The following is an 18,753-nucleotide window of genomic DNA, read 5'->3' on the forward strand; positions in this document are numbered from 1 at the left end:
AGACTGCTCTTAAATGGTCAGGTTAGACTAGAATTGTTGAATAAATACTAAGAATGACTTCATTTAAGGAAGGAAAGTGCGCCACCTCTCCCCTTGGCTAAGTTTGAGGTGAGAGCTTTGTTGCTATGGTAACAATCTGTTAAAGGCATACTGATCATTCTTACAGCAAAAAAGAAAAAGACAATTTTCAATATATATTTATTCTGAATATCTGAAACGGTTTCAACAGTAATAGTCCTCACTATCTATACAGCGGTACCAGCTGCACTTTCACGCTCTCGTCTCTCAAACAGACCTTGACTGGCATGTAATGATTTGTTATCTGGCCCGTGTAGACACACACACATACAGTACCAGTCAAAGGTTTCACACACTTTGCCCATTCAAGTACTGGGACTGTATGTGGCCAAGTGTAAACAAAGTGTACATGCAAACCCAGAGTGTATGTCATTTCTTGTGAACTGGTGTCAGCAGAAGGCTTTGAAAGAGGGAAAAGGACAACAGTGAGAGTCAGGGCTAAAGCCGCTTTGACTTTAAGTCCCTGGCATGAACACTTGGTGTTGTGCAGGAGTGTAATCATTAATGGGGTTTTTTTGGAAAATATGACTGCACCAGTGTGATTAAAAATACAGAAATGTATCCCTTTAAAAAAAGGATTCCATTTTGTCCATTGTATGTTCTCAGTCCATTTGTCAGGTCCTAGGAGCCCCTTCCCCCCATATTTCCATACTATATCCTGGTGCTTTTTATAATGAGATTGCTTAAGGCCAGCTGTCATTTGGAAGAAGGCCCAGCGGCCGGCTCTGATAAATGGATTATAGATGGCATCCATCCCCGGGCCAGACTGGGCCAGTAGATAACAGAATTAGAGATAGACTCCCAACCAGAATCACTAAAAAGTTGAGATTTACAGTGAAAGAGAAAGTAAAGAGAGGGAGAGAGACTGTTCAGACAGACAGAAGGCTTCAGAGACAAAATCAAGACCTTTAGTTGTATATAAACCTAGTTTTTACAGAGAGGGGTGGGGAAAACACAGAGTGTGGAGCACTGATAGGCCCTTCTAAAGAGTCCAGTGTGTGATGTGAAAGTGTATATAAGTTGTGTTCAATACCCACAGTCTATAAACAGCAGCATTTCAGTCACACCTTCTGATGCCTGATTGGATGGACACTAATTTGCAGTAGTAAAAGTTTCTGATAAATTTCAGGATGTAGAGGTGGAGTCATCATTTTAACAGTGACTGACTGGTCCAGTCTGTCAAGCTCAATCAGTTCTCTGGATGTTTCCTAGACTGAAATCCTGCATTGAGCTGATGAGCTTCAGTTCTCGCATCATGACAGAAAACTGTTAACACACCACAGATTTAAACAATTAAAAATATTACTTATTACAGAGTATTTTATTTCCAAATAAACCGGATACTACAATTTACAAATTATCTGGACTAAAAGGTGACATGACCAAGTCCAGCCAAATAATACTGCAATAATACCTCTAAACCAAGTAAAAGAACAGAGGACTGATGAAATGCTGATTCATTCAAATGGGTTTTGTCTTTCAATATGGAGGCAAAGGCTGCCTTCACCTTCTGTTTGGTTGAGAAAGATCTGCAGAGATGTAAAAACTACTGTCACCTCCTCTGTGAGTTTCTTCTGAGTGCATTTAGGATGAGTTGGGAAAATATGATTTTGTTAGTTTAGTTTAGTTAGTTTTTCTTTTCTTCTTTGTTGAAGAACCTATGACGTTTGTCCCTCACTTCTTAGAGCAGTGTAAAGGAGGTGATTCTCATAAATGTGGCCACTCTGACTACGGGTCATGCTAACGATTATAACCACTGCACTGCAATCAAAGCCTTTCAGGACTTTTTTGTATCATCTATGTTGACCTCTGCTGAAAAAGTCAAACTGGACATAATTACAAAAATGAGGTCCAAGAACAACATAAGAATTTTAGCAAATAAAATATCAAAGATGACAAAACCCCACTGCTGACCATAGCCATAAGCGAGCAGAGAGATGGAACATTTCAGAGGTTTCTTGTCTTCCTGAAAACATTTCATTGCGGAAACACGTTGGAATGTTTTCACACGTTCAAACCACAACTTTACTCTAAGTTAGAAGCTTTCCAAAGGTACCAAAGAAAAGAGGACTTGAGACAGACTTGCAGAACTTGCTGAACTTTCATCATGCATGAGATGTGAGGTTTTCTGCGGACGGTTCTCAGGTAGCATCACTTCCTGTCTGTGTGTACCTGCTGCCTCTGGACCCGTGTGGACGGGCTGATTGATATTTGAAGCCTATCGATCTGCTTCCTTCACGACCGGCAGATCTATTATAATAACATTGTATCTAAATCCTATTTGTTGGCCAACCTGCTCCCAAACATAACCCAATAAACTGTAAGGGTGGGGGGGGGGGGGCAAGCTCCCCTCTGCTTGCCTCAGCTTGGCTAAATCTTCATAAAAACCATGGATGGATCAGGATAAAAAGGCTCTCTGGTTGAAATGACATTATCCATAAAGGAAGGAATATATTAAAAAAAGGGCAGAGTGGTGTAATGCAGCGACCTGTGGAGCCCATGCAATCACTGCAGGAATATGTCATGAAAAAGGAGAAAAAACTGCAATGTGAAATGTAGGTTTTGAGCCAAGAGATCATTTTTGTTTGCAAGAAAGAAAGAAAGAAAGAAAGAAGAGCAGAGCAGAGCTGAAGACACACAAACACACGAGTGGGTTCAGCTCTCTACCAATTAACTTCTCATTTAGATCATCCTCAGTATTTAGTGGCAATCCAAACAAATAAATGTGTTTTATTTTTCGGACAAATACAGAAATTATCGGAAAGTTAATCCGTTCACAAAAAACGTACCTTTGCATCAAAGTAAAATCATTTCAAGAAAAAATAACATGGACATAAAACAAATATGTTTCTAAAAAAAATCCTATGATTAAAATCTAACTGAAACATATCTCTAGTGATATTTTACATCTTTGAGTTCACCTGTTTGATGTGGTCAGAAACTGTGACTTCCTGTTTCACTGGGGCGTAAATATGAGGCGACAGGCCAAATTTCCTTCATCACTCTGGGAAAGACCCAAGAAGACACTGACAATGTGCAATGAAAAGTTGTTGAGCTGCACAAATCAGGATATGGATTTAAGAAAATCTCTAAACACTTTAAACGGCCATTTCCACTATCAGGGCAATAATTACGAATTTTAACACACCAAGAGATGTTGAGAATGATCCTGGAAGAGGAAGCGTGTGCGCACTGAGGAGGATGGCTCGACTGGCAATAGAGCCTCCAAGGATCACAGCTGGGGAATTGAAGAGGTTAGTTGAGTCTGGGGTCAGAAAGACTCAAAACCAGCACCAGATGCCATCTACATCACCACAGGTTGTTTGGGAGGGCTGCCAGAAAAAAGCAACTACAGTTTGCCAGACGTTACTGGGACTTTCAATCAAAGGTTGGCTGGCATAGACAGAATAAAAGCACCTCATGCCCACGGTGAAGTGGATCTTTGATGTTGGAAGGCTGTCTTATTTCCCTGGATTTTTTTTTTTTTTTTTGATACAGGGTATATCATGGGCTCCATCAAATACCAGCAGATATTAAATGAAAGCCTAACAGCCTCTGCCAGGAAGCTTAAAAGGGGCTGTGGTTGGACTTTCCAGCAGGACAATGATCCGAAGCACACTTCAAAATCAACACAAAAATGGTTCAGCGCCTGCAGAATGAAGGTTTTGGTTTATAGACCCTGACCTAAACCGGACGGGAACGGTCTCAGATCTCATGTGTCCACCAAGCTCATCACACAGAAGATGGGACTCAGAGCTGTCAGCAAAGAGAGGCTGCACAAAATCTTAATATTTTGGAGAAAAATATTTGTTTCATGGTAAGAATTTAATACTTCTTTCAATTATGTAACTTCAGAGAAAGGTTAGATTTTTGTGAATATTCTGAATGAAAGATCATGAGGATAAATATTTTAGCGCATCTCATCAAGGCTGTCTGTATATGAATATTCATATACAAAAGACAGCATTTAGCTATAATTACCATCAACTACAAGTGGAATTGTATTATATAGAACAATGAACTACCACCCATCCCGAAGTGAAATATGAACATATGTAATGTATCCATGAAGAGATAAGGAACTATAAATTAAATGTATGGAGATTTATGTTTCAGTTATGATAGCAAGGGTATACATACATATATATATCTTGTTTTTTGGTAACCCTGCTGGGGAAATCAAACCAACAACCTTGCCATCCCTCCCCTCTTGAGCTGCACATCAACTCTGCCTCCATTGGTAATCAATGGGAGACTGGTAAAACCTGATCACCAGAGACTGAGGGAGGGGATCAATACCAGCAGGAATCTGATGTGAGAACGAACGAGGGTGGAAGAAAAAATGCTGTGAGAGAAAAGATTTAGTCAAAAAGGTAAAAAACAAAACAAAAACAATGAATATACAAGAACTGAAAAACAAGCAGACAATCAGAAATGTAACTCTGAACTCAGCCTCAAGCCTAAAACGAGCCTTAAAATATCTCCGGATCAAGAAAAAGTTGCATAAAACAAAAGAGCACTGCTGCTGTAGGAGGAGGGAGGAGGGTAAGCACTGTCCTTACAAATGTCAGGAGACAGAAAATCTGGGGAAATAATTGAAAAACACAATTAAGTTGATAGAGAAAAAAGATTTGAGTCCTGGAACGATGGCTGCCCTTCCAACCGGTCCGAGTCCATCTGAAGGTTAAGTGTATTTTACCGTCTTAAGACACAGACAGAAGAGCTATCTGTGCTCACTGGAAACACAACGCTTCAATTAGACGGTACGGGAGGGGGGTGGGGGGGTCAGGGGTCGTCTGCAGGAGATACCACCAACAAACTGAGCACAACTTTGTAAGAGAGGGAGACCAGACAAAGTCAAAGTGCTGGTTTTATTAGTTCTTAAACTACACATCCTGGTGAGCTTACACCTGCTGACCATCCATCAGGTTTTAGATGGATTATCCTGCTTGACTAACATGTAGCTGTCTGACAGCGTTGACCTTTAAGAGACTTACGGCCCCTGCAGCCAAAAAATTAAATGAACTTTTTTCCATAATTCATGATAACATTTCAGTGAATATGGATAGAACAGTGAGAGCAACGCTCCTGTACTCCAACACCTCGGCTAAAACACATTTCAATCATTCTCTTACACTATGAGACACCAGGTAAATGTGAATCCAGTCAAGTGATTATTATTATTATTATTATTATTATTATTATTATTATTATTATTATTATTATTATTATTATTGTGCATGAAATGATGCCTGTCAGAAACCCACAGCACTCAACATCAGACAGTCAGCTACAGTAAAAGATGATCGTAGCTAGTGTGAGCTGGGTTTAAAGACCACGTGAGGCCTGCCACAACGTAGATTCCCAGGAATTTGAAGGTCTCCACCCTCTTTACCTCTTCCCCATACATGCAGAGGTCAGAGTGCTCCGTTCATGCTCCTTAAGTCTATTAACTGCTATGTGGTTTTGTAGACATTTGACAGCCCTCCTGCTCCTGTAATAAAGCCTGACAGGGACTCCTTTTAGCACAATGGTGGACACCCTTTGAATTCCACTTTCTTCTGATTACAACATATTCTATATTATGTTATTTTGAAATTACAGTGCATGCACACAAACTTTGCCACACACAGATAAATACTAAAGAATGAGTGTGAAGTTAAAATTTGACTTACTATCTCAAATTTTCATCATTTTGGCCTGAGCTGCTCCCTCCCTCATCTTTCCTAAAAGGCTTCAGTACAGTAGTGATGCAGGACAAATGCAGTATGAACACATGTAGGAGGACTATTCCACAGCGACTGCCACCCCCCCTCAAATTAACTTTCTTCACTCAGTGCTACTGTATGAGGGCACAGATTGGCAATATTAAAACCTGAAGTCTGATTTTTCATCCTCTGTTATCTATTATCTGTTTGTTCTGCAGTTTAATTTACAATCTGACAGCTTGTAAAGACAGCCAATATTTTCAGCACTCTGTGGCTGTCACACTTGTGCTGTTAATGGAGCACACTGAAAAATGGCTCTGGATGTTAATTTCACTAATGCGGGGACAGTGGAGGGCCTCCATCATACCACTTCTTCATAAAGAAGGAATTATTTTTATTAGAGCCACCACAGCTCAGTCACACGCTGCTCTCGCTCACAGATGAATCAAAGCCATCTGACAGAATCTGATTTCAACTCCGCTAAATGAAAAGCATCACAGCTAAAGAGAGAGGGCTGCTGAGAAATGGAGGAGAAATTAGAACAAAGCTTGACAACAGATTTACTGGATAGTTTGTTGTGTCCAGCCTGAAGTATTGGATCAATCCAAGACGCTTGACAGATAATCCGAGCGGATTAGGCGCAACAGGCAGATCTCTGCAGTGAAAAGACAAATTATCTGAGAACATCAGAAGTCAACATTTTCCTGAAGTGAATCACGGCTGACAATAAACCCAAAGAAAGAAGCAGCGAAGCAGAGACAGAGACCTTGATGGAGGTTGGTAGTTTACTTTAAATAAAAACCATCACATAGACTTTAAGGGCCCTCCTTTCATGGCAGCACAGCGACCAGAGCCAGCAGCTCTCTGACAGGTTGGTGTTTTTGTGACCTTGAAATTTGCTCATCTGTGTGGAACTTTGGTGCCCAGCACAGAGGAACAGACAGGTGAGCAGCACAAAGACAGCTGATGGTATCTTTGTGGAAAATGGGGCTTAAATGTTGCCTGAGAATCAACTTCTCAGAAGCACATACAGTCACGGACGAAAGTATTGGCACCCCTTCACAACAAGTGCCGTTTGTACTGATAAAAGCGCATTTCTCAGTGTTAGAATCTTGTGTTGAGGTTATGGGTAGTCAGACTTCAGCTCTGGTAGCATTCCTGACAAATATCAGTCCATTTCAAAAGGACAATAGGCTCCAGTTGACTAACATTACAGTTCAATTGATTTCTATGGAAGGCATGTTTTCTCCTTTGATTTCCAAATATTTGGGTGCACTTTTCAGCGTATGCTTCATTTTTCCTTGTCCTACATACTGCTGTTCCATAAGCATGAACAGAATAGAATACTGAACCAAAACCATAAAAATGAGTGACAATAGGTTTGGCAGTTAATTCTATAGAGCAACAGAACAAAACTAGAACTTTTTGGGCCTCCTGACCAGTGGTTATGTCTGGAGGATGAAGGATGAAGAGTACCCTGAAAGGTGCACCATGCTTAAAGTGAAGCATGTCCATGGCCAGGTGATGCTCTAGGGCTATTTTGCTTCCTCTGGAGCTGTAAATCAGTAAAAGACGAGGAAGAAGATTGATTTATTGGAATATTTGGAAATCCAAGGAGAAAACATCATGCCTTCCATAGAAATAGATTGAACTGTAATGTTAGTCAACTGGAGTCTATTGTCCTTTAGAAATGGGCTGATATTTGTCAGGAATGCTACTAGAGCCGAAGTCTGACTACCCATAACCTCAACACAAGATTCTAACCATGAGAAATGTGCTTTTATCAGTACAAAAGACACTTATTCTGAAGGGGTGCCAATACTTTTGACCATGCAGTTTTCATTTCCTGCAGCATTTTGGTGGTATTTTGTGTTGAATTTGGGGAAACCAATTGTTGTTTTAGGTGTGTTAAGTTATTGAAATGATCCTGGTTTAGTTATTTTATTTTTCTAAAAACCTCCAACAGTGTGATTTACACACACACACACACACACACACACACACACACACACACACACACACACACACACACACACACACACACACACACACACACACACACACACACACATGTTTACCTTCATTCAGTCATGTGCAGACTACACCAGGCTGCTGACCCACAACTGAACACACATCAGACCGGTCAGTCACCTTCATAATGACCAATGTGACTATATACATCTGGATCTGCCCAAAGGCCTAAACACACACTACTTGTCTGTCTGTCTGTCTGTCTGTCTGTCTGTCTGTCTGTCTGTCTGTCTGTCTGTCTGTCTGTCTGTGCGGCAGGACTCTGAACATGCTGTGATGACCAAAACATTCACCTGCATAAATAATATTCTATGTGTCTACATGCATTCATGTGTTCCTTCATTTTCCAACCCAGCTCACCTTGTGTCAGGCCCTTGTTGGTTCAGTTCCTGAAATTGCTGTGGACACAACCACAACCTGCACTACCACAACCAGCACAACTCAATGAACTTCACCAAAGCGTGTCAAAATAGGCCATGAAGGTGTATGAGGAGAAAAATGCATGCATCCTCGCTGACAACCCCCAAAAATCTATATTAATACAGTTAACCCATCACACTGCAAATGTTTGTCTGAAATAGGCTTTCATCTAGGAGCTGAGATAGTTAAGTTAGTTAAACAAGTTAGTAATGAAGCAGCCAATCAGGCATTCAGACAGTGACCCAGAAATCTAGTCATTAAACCGGTCATTTCCATCTGTCTCCATGACTCTCAATCTACTTCTGTGTTCACACACACACACACACACACACACACACACACACACACACACACACACACACACACACACACACACACACACACACACACACCCAAGGCCAGTGCTTTATCTTAGTGACACATTCATAAACCCTGACACACACATACACACAATCACACACACTCTGTCCATCCCCCTCCTCATGTGCACATTATCAAATGTTTACATGAGAGGAGGCACTAGTAGCTTCTACAGCGGTGAATGAATGTACATGTTTTTCTGTAACTCAGTACATTGTGTCCTTACTACACCATGCCCACTGCATGTCCACGGGTTTTCAACACAAATGATGTGTATGTGAATGAATAGAGGAGAGTGTCAGTGTTGCAGGGATAGAAGACTCATACTGATGACATTCTGAGCCTCAGTAATGTACAAACACATATAATGAAAGTGCAACATGAAATAAGTTCATATTAATGGGTTTTGTAATTCTTACTATTGTTTATTTTGTCTAACTTCCACTTCAGGGGAAATCATGCTCTAACTTTTGGATTTCCAGTTAAACAAAAAAATTTTTGTTCATTCGTTTTTTTAAGCCTAAATTGGTTTATTTATGATCATCATCAGCTTATCAAATATTATGGAACACCATACTACACTATACCATAACATGCAGTATTATACTGCATCATACTGTGCCACACTTAATTATACTGTACTGTACTATAGCATACCATGCTATACTACACCACATGCAATATAACATAGAATACTATATGAATTTGACTTGATCTGAATTTGATAACAATAAAAAAAAGTCAAATTCTAAATATGCGTTCCTATACTTAAATAAAGCCGATTCTGATACTGATACTACACCATACTGCAATATGTTTATATAGTCCACTACACTACTGTACTGTACCATACTGTACTGTCCTGTCCTGCTATCTCAGATATTATTTCTGTACCACATCCACCAGGAATACATTCCTGTACATGAATAATATTTGGACAATAACTTCACTCTTCGTCTGTAATATAATAATACTCCCATACACCAGCTGGGTCCCCCACTGTGTCAAACACAAGAGACACAATCATCAGAGACAATCAGAGCATTTGGAGTTGCAGCTCAGACCATTTATCTGTCCTTAGGTTCAATCTGCTGTGAGGAGAAATGTGATCTGACCCAAACGACCTCCAGGCTCTGATATTAGATTAGCAGGGGAGGCTAGCGTTTCAGCTAACCAAATCACAACCAGGCTAATGACACCGAGAGGTGAGGGTCAGCCTGCCCTTTGACCTCTGACCTCTAGCTGTGCTGCTGTGGACCTCTCACAAGGACACTATTTTCCTTCCCTCCAATCAACAAAACAGGATGAAGGTGATGTGAAATAGAAAATCCGACTGAAATTATCTATCTACAGCATAGTTTCATTCTGCATGTTGTTGGCTGGAAAGAATAAGCTGATGATGCCTGCAGGGCAATGAATCCTGAAGGAGGCAGCACAAAGGACATGCATGTGTGTGTGGGGGTAGGGGGTGTCCAGCGGAGACCTTTGACCTCTCTGGGGTCAGCTCCTCCATCGCAGGCAGAGATGGGATACTCTCTCTGTTCTCCCTCTAGTGTGTGGTACGTCCTAGAAAGCATGCTGGTCAGCTTAACTACTGGACGAATACAGCAGCTCATGTTGAGTAAAAGGCATCAGTATGGTGAACACCTTGAGAAAGCAGACCCAGAGGAGCCTACTATGTCTTTTCTATCTATCGTTTTTGTTTTGCAGTGAGTCACAGCGTCACTGGATTACGAGTTGTGCGTCAGGAAAAATCACACACTCCAACATGCTAAACCATTTGCATCACTGCATACACTGCTTGAGCCTCTGCTACACAGTTCCTTCATGAGTGCATCAGGCAGTACTCTGTTCCTGCAATAGGAACATGTGCTGAAATAACTCAGGAATCATCCACTGCCCTGTATGAACAAGCACAAGCTGCAGTCATCCAAGAAATATCCACGGCCAAAGCAGTTCCTCTGGACAGACGTCCAGGGCTACAGAGAGCTGTTACACTGTCTAAACTTTAAATCAGACCATCAATATAACATGGAAGGCTTATACATTTTTTAAATGGCAAAAATGTTGTTCAGTGCTTATTTTGTTATTTGTTATTAATGTGTTGTACTGAAAATATACCAAACCATGGACTTCTCGCGCCATTACACCCCCTTCTCATCATAAATCAAATCTCATAAACTGCAACACACAGACGGATTTCTCGCTATATTCCAGTGTCATCAGTTGACCACTTGTTTCACTCCACCCACTGTACACCATTAGTGTCTTTAGTTCATGTATTCACTGTATGTATTATTTATTATTTATTTACTTTATAGAGATTCAGCTAACTAAATTGAAATGTGTGTGTGTGTGTGTGTGTGTGTGTGTGTGTGTGTGTGTGTGTGTGGTGTGTGTGTGTGTGTGTGAGAGAGAGAGAGAGAGAGAGAGAGAGAGAGAGAGAGAGAAAGCAAGAGGTAGAGAGTGTGTATGTGTGCGGATGTGTGTGTGGGGGTGGAGAAGGGTGCTGTGGATCCTAATGACATCCCCTGACACTGCCAGGGACATAATTACAGAGCGCCAACACGCACGCACGCACGCACGCACACAGGTTTATGTTTGGATGTGTGTGCATGTCAGCTCTGGTCTGGGAGGTTTTGCAGCTGTGGCACAGAGCAACAACTGTTGTCACCTGCACATCCTGAATTGTGTGCGTGTGTGTGTATGTGTGTGCGTGTGTGACAGGGGAGACAGCAGACTGAGGTGATGAGTCTATCGCCGTGGTAACAGCCTGCAGCCAACTGATTCTGTGGCTGTCGACATCTCTGCCTTTTTTCCTTTGTCTCCTCTTCTCCTCTCCTCCTCTTTTGTTTTCTCTTCTCTCCTCTTTCCCCCTTTCTCCTCTTCTGTCCTCTCCTACTTTTCTACTTTCCTGCTCTTTTCTCATTTTCTGTCCTTTTTTCCTTTCTCTCCTTTTCCTTCCCCTGTCTCTTTTCTCTGCTGTTTTCCTCCATTTCCCCCCGTCTCGTCTCCACTCTGCTCCCCTCTGTTCAGCTTCAGTCCTGAGAGGAGGAATGATGACAGCCACAGAGAGCTCTGCCTCTGTATGCAGTGTTGCATTATGACAGGAACGATCCTTTAACTGAGCTCCTCTTTCTGTCTCGCATTATTCTGAAGACTCTTTTATTCTGAAGATCTTAGCAGATCTTAATCAGTCCATACAATGTAAGAAAATTACGAAAATTTTTGTCTATTACCTTTCTGTTGAAACCTTTTCTTAAAATTAAAAATAGCACAAGTCAATTATTAAAACATTATCTGACGATCTGCTGCTTTTCTCTATATTTTGTCAGCATAATCTAAACAAAAATAAGACATTTGAAGATGTTGCCTTGAGTTCTCAGAACTTATGATGAGCATTGTTTACTATATTTTAACATTTAATAGACTTCACATAATTTATCAAAGCAATAAACTAATAGAAAATGAAAAAAATTGCTAGCTGCAGCCCTGACTTTGTCATTGTAATAGCTCATTGTAGAAATATGTTGATGACAAAAACAACAGATCTCTCATTATCTGAGTACTTACACAGTAAAACAGAGATACACAGAAATGGAAATAAAAAGAAATAGAAGAAAAGTTCACAAAACAGACAGAGGAAAGAAAGGAACAAGGAAAGAGGGATGGAAGAGGAAGGAAAGGAACAAGGAAAGAGGGATGGAAGAGAAAGTCAGAGTAGAAAAGTTTGTTGTGCAGAGAAGATTCAGACTGTGTTTGAGGCATCTGCTAACAGATTTAATACTGCAGAGACTGAGTGAAAAAAACACTGCTGTCAATAGGAGAAAAATGAGCTGTGAGAAATGATAAATTGTCAGACACATCTGTGATATTGACTGGTCTGAGAGAAGGATGGAGGGAGAACGAAGGAAAGAAGGTGAAGAGACAGTGAGACAGTGTTTTTACAATATAACATCACTGGGAGAATGTAAATTTCCCTGAAGACTGCAATAAAATGAGACGATGGTGATCAGCTGCTGCAGAAGGAAGAAGAGGAGCGAAGTTTATGGGGACTAAGCTGGAGGAAGAAAAAGGAAAAACTCAAAGGAAAAAAACGATGGAAAATTCCATTAATCACTAGATCTCTCTGTCTGTCACCGCTAAACTTTCAGGGAAATGTGACAAAATACAAATGGACTGGAAAAGCGTGTGTGTGTGTGTGTGTGTGTGTGTGTGTGTGTGTGTGTGTGTGTGTGTGTGTGTGTGTGCGCGCGCGTGTGTGCGTGCGTGCGTGCGTTTTCTACCTGTCCTGCAGGTGTCAGTCAGTTTCATAGGGAGAAATGTTTCTCACCTTATTGTGTATGTGAGTGTGAGAGACAGAACGTGTGTGCACACTAAACACCAAACTGCTTTTAACACCATGCAGGTCACAGCACACAGGCATTACACATGGGCTGTGTGCCACTGATTAGGAAACACACACACTCTCACACACACTCACACACACTCTCATACACTCTCACACACACTCACACACACTCACACACGCACGCACGCACACACACACACACACACACACACACACACACACACACACACACACACACACACACACACACACACACACACACACACACACACACACACACACACACACACTGATTAACCCACATTCAGAGTCACCAGAGCAAGACTCCTTGATTCAGCAGCACATAAATGATAAATGACTTTTTAATGTTTCTCATATCAAACCAGATGAGGCTCCACAGATCACAGGGGAAAATCATGCCTTAATTTTATACCTCAGACACACTCGAACAATTCACAGTGACTTTAAGGAGAAATGTGAACAGTGGAAGTTGCTTTCAGACATGTCTGAGTCTTTGGATCTTTGACAACATGTTGAATAGCCTCCACTGATTCTCCTCACACTGTCCTAATGCTGAGATCGGACCGGGTCGAGCTGTCCAGGTTTTATTTTGTATAGTGATCTACAGGAGCCTAATATGTCAGGATTGATGGCAGGAAGGTTTGAACTGCAGTCCGACAGTCTATCCAGCACAAATAAAAGAAAGTTCAAAAATAGTTTTCAACTACAGCGCAGGCACTTAAAGCGATGACTCTGCGCGGTCACTGCATAAACATGAGCTCCTGCATACGACGTCTGACATCACACGTCTTAATATCAAATGAGGCTAAAACTTCAAAGTCCTGCTACATCTTCACTTTTTTTAAAACACTGAATTTTATGTCCCTACCTGCTGTGATGTCATCATCCGTGACGTCCAGTTCCTCCTCAGGAGCCTTGGTTTCTATTGGTTGAACCTCAGGTGGAGGCGGGGCTGGAGGGGAGGGCTCAGTGGCTGTCCCAGCTGAGGAGAGAGAGAGACAAAGAACTGAGTTAATATTAAATATCAGCATGCACTGTCCATGAAACAGACCACCAGAGAAGTGTCTGTGTCCATGGTTTGATGTCTAACTACAGGCGATTCTTCACAGTGCAGACATGGTGACAGACACAACACAGAGCAGACTAACGTACATGTCGTCGAGGCATTTCACATAGCAGTGCACGTACATTCAAAGTCCATGAATGGAAGTACACGTATGACTTTTCTCACCCTGTTATGTGTGTATGGGTTGTTACTGAGGTCATCACACTGGGTTTCTGTGTTGATCCTTAGATAATAAGGTTAACTGTCCTGGTTAAGTAGCTAATAAAGGTTTATTGAGGCCTCCTCATTATCTGGTGAATTAATGGAAACAGACACACACATGTGCACGTACACACACCTGCCCTCTCTATATTTAGTGTTTTCATTTAGCCCTTATCTCTCCATTGCCAATTAAAAGTGGCTTTTCATTAGCGGCTGGGTTAATGAATGATGCTGCACTAATGAATGAAGCGACTAAAGGTAACAGAGCCTGAGCTGGTCTAATCTCTGGGAAAACAGCTTAATTAATGAATTACACACAAGCATATGCACCGACACCCACACTTCTTCACACTCACACTGTTCCTCTGTGTAAGAAAACTACAGCAGCCATAAAAATGCTAATTTCTGAAATTGTAGAATTGGAGTTAAAGGTATATAATGCAGGAACTGTCAGTTACATTTTCATAGCTTCCTCTGGGATGCATGCTAGTACCTGGTCGCTGCCTTTGCATCAAGTCTCAACCTCACCTGGCTTGGCTTGGGGCTAAACACCAACTGACCAAAGGTAGAAGCCTATAAACATCCCAGCCACAGCAAAATAAGCAGAAAATAAGAACACCAGGCAGAGGGCAGAGTGTCTCCAGAAAAATACAGCACCAGTGATGACGGAGAGGTGGGTGTATTTACTGCTTTGTAGGAAAATCCTGCATAGTACACCTTTAAAAAGAAAGATAACAATAACAATAATAACACAACCATCACACACAAGTTCATGAGGAGGCCGAGAGCGCACCGATAAAAAAAAACCTGTAATTACATTGTGTGCAATCACATTGATTAATCCTGGTTAACATTGTGCTTCATGTTCCAATTAACCTGCTCACACACACTGCTGACAGCTCAACATAATGACTCTGCGCAGCTTTATATCACACACATGCACACACTCACACACACTCACGCTGACAGAAGGCCGATAAACAGCCTGGTTGTTGATTATCCATCTAAAGCGTTAAAGTGATAAAAACTTAATTGAACTTAATTAAAATATAATTGATGCTTCGCTGTGATTGGACAAAAGGACTGAATGATGCTTCACATGAGCTTTACTGCCAGTTACACTAAATATGCATGGCAAACATGTTATTTTCTGATTGGCTGGAAAGGGTGTGTGTCATTACGGCAAAGTGTGGTCCTGGAGAAACCAACTGCAGCCAATTGTACTTTGCCATGTGTTTAAATGTCTGTCTGTGGACAGATTTTGTCAATGTGACGGCTTCACAACCTTCAAGATGCCATCATGAAACTACTTCATTTTAATCTCCACTACAGTGTCTAGGGAATCTATGCATACATGATTGGCTGAAAAGGAAGGAGCCCTGTGATTGGCTGCAGATAATTCCCTGTTGAAAAAAATGCATTCATGAATGGAGGCATGGCAGGGGAGTCTCTAAACCTGTGGAAGTTTTGCTGAAGAGCAGCCACTTTGTCAGTTAATGGCAGATTGACTTCCCCTTCATCTGCAAAGATTCTCTTGGGTCATTTGCTTAAAGCACATCATCATTACGTTACCTGCCTTTGAATCATATGCATACACTAATTTGCAACAGCAAGTACAGTTTGAAAGAAATGAGATTAAGGTTGAATTCCTCTTTTTCTAAAGATAATGAGGAAATGTTTTTACTGAACGAATCTGTTCACTGACATGATAAACGTTTCCAGGTTATGTTTGGACAACTCAAAGCACTTTGTTAAGGCTGGGGACATATGACTCCCTTGGTTAAATATCAGCCACCATGAGAAACATGAGATAGGATGTGTTTATTTATCAGTTTAATTAAATCACAATTATTTCCAAACCAAAAGGATTTAGTAGTCCTCACCTGACCGCCTGCAGGACGTACATTTGACAAAAAATCATCCATGATTATGGTTTGGATTAATTATGGCATGGAACATTTTACCTTTCCATAAAATCATGTTTAGGATTAGGGAAAACTGTGGTTAAGGTGTGGTTAGGGTGAGGCACGTAGATCCATAACACAGCATGTAAAGATCGGGGTGGTACGTGTAAAAAAAGCTTAACTGCAGGCCTGTGACAGGATGCAAACTCAGATTTCTTGCATTAGAGTGGGTCCTCCACACGCCCACTTTCCACCTCACTGAATGAAGGACACACTAGCTCCTGCATTGGCACTGGAGGTCATGAGGCGCAGAACGGTCCCACATTTCACACATTCCAGAAAGATGACTTTGTATGGGCGAAATTGAGTTAGAAAATGAAGTCTCATAATAGGCCACAGTGTGGATCCAGCTAATTATGGTCTGCATCTGGTATCTGAGGCGGTTCATTACAAACGCACACACTGGCACGCTTGGACACACACACACACACACACACACACACACACACACACACACACACACACACACACACACACACACACACGGGCCTATAACTCAACTGTTCTGGGCGAGGGAATGAGAAAGAGAGATTCAGGAGCTGAGGGAGAAAAAGGACAGAGGGAGGTGGAGGAGGGGTGGATGACAGGGGGGAGTTGGGGGGGTTGGGGGGGGGGGGGCATTCTACCCTGCACCAAGGTCAAGCTTGTCATGTCAGCCATGACACATAGCTCCCAGCATGCCTTGTTAACCTCCAGGATCTCATGCTCCTCTCTTCTGTCTGTTGCTCTCTCTCCTCCTGTTTGAAACACGTACTTCCTGTTCTTTAGATCACGGTGAGCTCTCCTCTCTTTCAGCTCCAGTTAGTTTCTCATTTTGATCATTTGTTTCTTTTCTGTATGATTGATGATGATTAGTATTTGATTATATTGCTCATTTTAAAACCTAGTGATAAAATGATCAATGCATTTTATCTCGCCATTTATACACATATTTCAGATATGCATCATGGATATCTTCATTTTTCTGAGAAGACTTAAATTGTTTTGCCCAAGCTGTGCTCCTAAATTTGCATATCCCTGTCAGAATTATCCAAATATTGGCCATTTTTAAAAATATATGACCGATCATGCAGAAAACTTGGCTTATATTTAGGGATAGTGGTCAGACGAAGGCGTTCATTATCACAAAACTATGCAGCCCCCTGTTATATCATAATGACAACTGAAATCACCCAAATGGTACTGATCAAAAGTTCACCAAGACTCAGTCAAGAAGACCAACAAAGGTTTCAGCCACAACTGTCAGGAAAACTGGTCAGGATGTAAAAAAAAACTCACAACCAACTTCAGCTGAAATACAGACTTCTCCGCAGAAAAGTAGTGCCTAATAAGGAGGTACTGGAGCAAAAATGGGCTACACGGTCAACAGTCAATCAAAAGATGTTCCTGCACCAACACCATAAAACAGCCCACTTACAATCTACCAACCACTGTTAAAGTAGAAGAAAGGTATTATAACAAGAAACAAAACAAATCAAACTAGGGAATGAAAAGTAAGAAGAGAAGAAGAGGAGGGAGAGGTGGGGGGTGAGGAAAGGAGCAGAGGGAAATGAAGTGGAAGTGATGGAGGAGGGGGAAGAGGAGGAGCGGTGATGAAGAGACAGATGCAAAAAAGAAAAAAGTGAGCAGGAGGAGATGTGAGGATGACAAGAAAAGCCAAGGAGAGGAGAAGAAGAGGAGGCGGATCTTGAACAGCAGCAGGTCATTGAGATGAGAAAAGAAAAAACAGACAGGATTGGGCGATCGAGGTAGATAGTGAACCAAAGACAGAGGAGAGAGAGAGGAAATGGTGACCGCTGTTCAGTGATCAAAGAAACAGCTGCTTCACACACACACACAGTTTGACCCTTCAAACTGTGTGTGTTCATGCGTGTGTGAGGGTGAACAATGCTGGGGACTTTGTTTAATCAAGTGTGTGTGAATATGAGAGTGTAAAGTATGTGTAGAGCCCCTCTCTATACACCCGGCCCCCCCAGGTTGACTCTTTCTCCTTGCCCAGCCTCGCAGGCTTTCTCCCAGGCCTCCACTGCTCCCTTTTGTCCCTCCCTGCAGCTCTGGAAGTCTTCCGCCCCAAAGATTAAAGCTTCACGCCACTGTTTTATTGTGTGTTAGGACTTCCGTGCAGCATTTCCAGCGAGCACAGGTTGCCAGATATAATCGCTGCTACTGGCTGGTGTTCATTTGTGAGCTTTAGAGGTGTTGGTAGTCAATTTTTCAACTTTGGACAGAACTATTGGAGCATTTCCCTCTGTTTCAGGTCTACAGTATATGCTAAGCTAGGCTAACCATGTCCTTACTCCAGCTCCGTACTTAACACATACGAGATTGATATCGACGTTCTCATCTCACTCTCAGAGAGAAAGCTAATAAGAACGTTTCCCAAAATGGCGACCTGTTCCTTTAAGGTACAAAGCAGCTAATTACACACAGCAGTGAGGATGGAGACAGAGCAGACACTTCTCTCCCTCTCCCTCCCTCTGATTGCAGGTTAACAACTCCAGCTCGCCCAGTTTCCTTTGTGTTAAAGCCTTTTAAACACTTCCAGGAGAGCTG

At 41.7% G+C, this 18,753-nt stretch overlaps 1 protein-coding gene across 3 annotated transcripts in view; it reads right to left on the reverse strand.

The window, feature by feature from the left end:
- LOC139348442 (WD repeat-containing protein 7) overlaps nt 1-18,753 on the reverse strand; it is a 106,913-nt gene that overhangs the window by 34,506 nt on the left and 53,654 nt on the right. For all 3 annotated transcript variants that reach the window (XM_070988552.1, XM_070988553.1, XM_070988551.1), the window contains one exon: nt 13,838-13,951. In XM_070988552.1, coding sequence (XP_070844653.1) covers nt 13,838-13,951 — 114 coding nt within the window. The remainder of the gene's footprint in view (nt 1-13,837; nt 13,952-18,753) is intronic.

Source organism: Chaetodon trifascialis, chromosome 20, assembly GCF_039877785.1.
Source record: "Chaetodon trifascialis isolate fChaTrf1 chromosome 20, fChaTrf1.hap1, whole genome shotgun sequence".
Taxonomy (NCBI): domain Eukaryota; kingdom Metazoa; phylum Chordata; class Actinopteri; order Chaetodontiformes; family Chaetodontidae; genus Chaetodon; species Chaetodon trifascialis.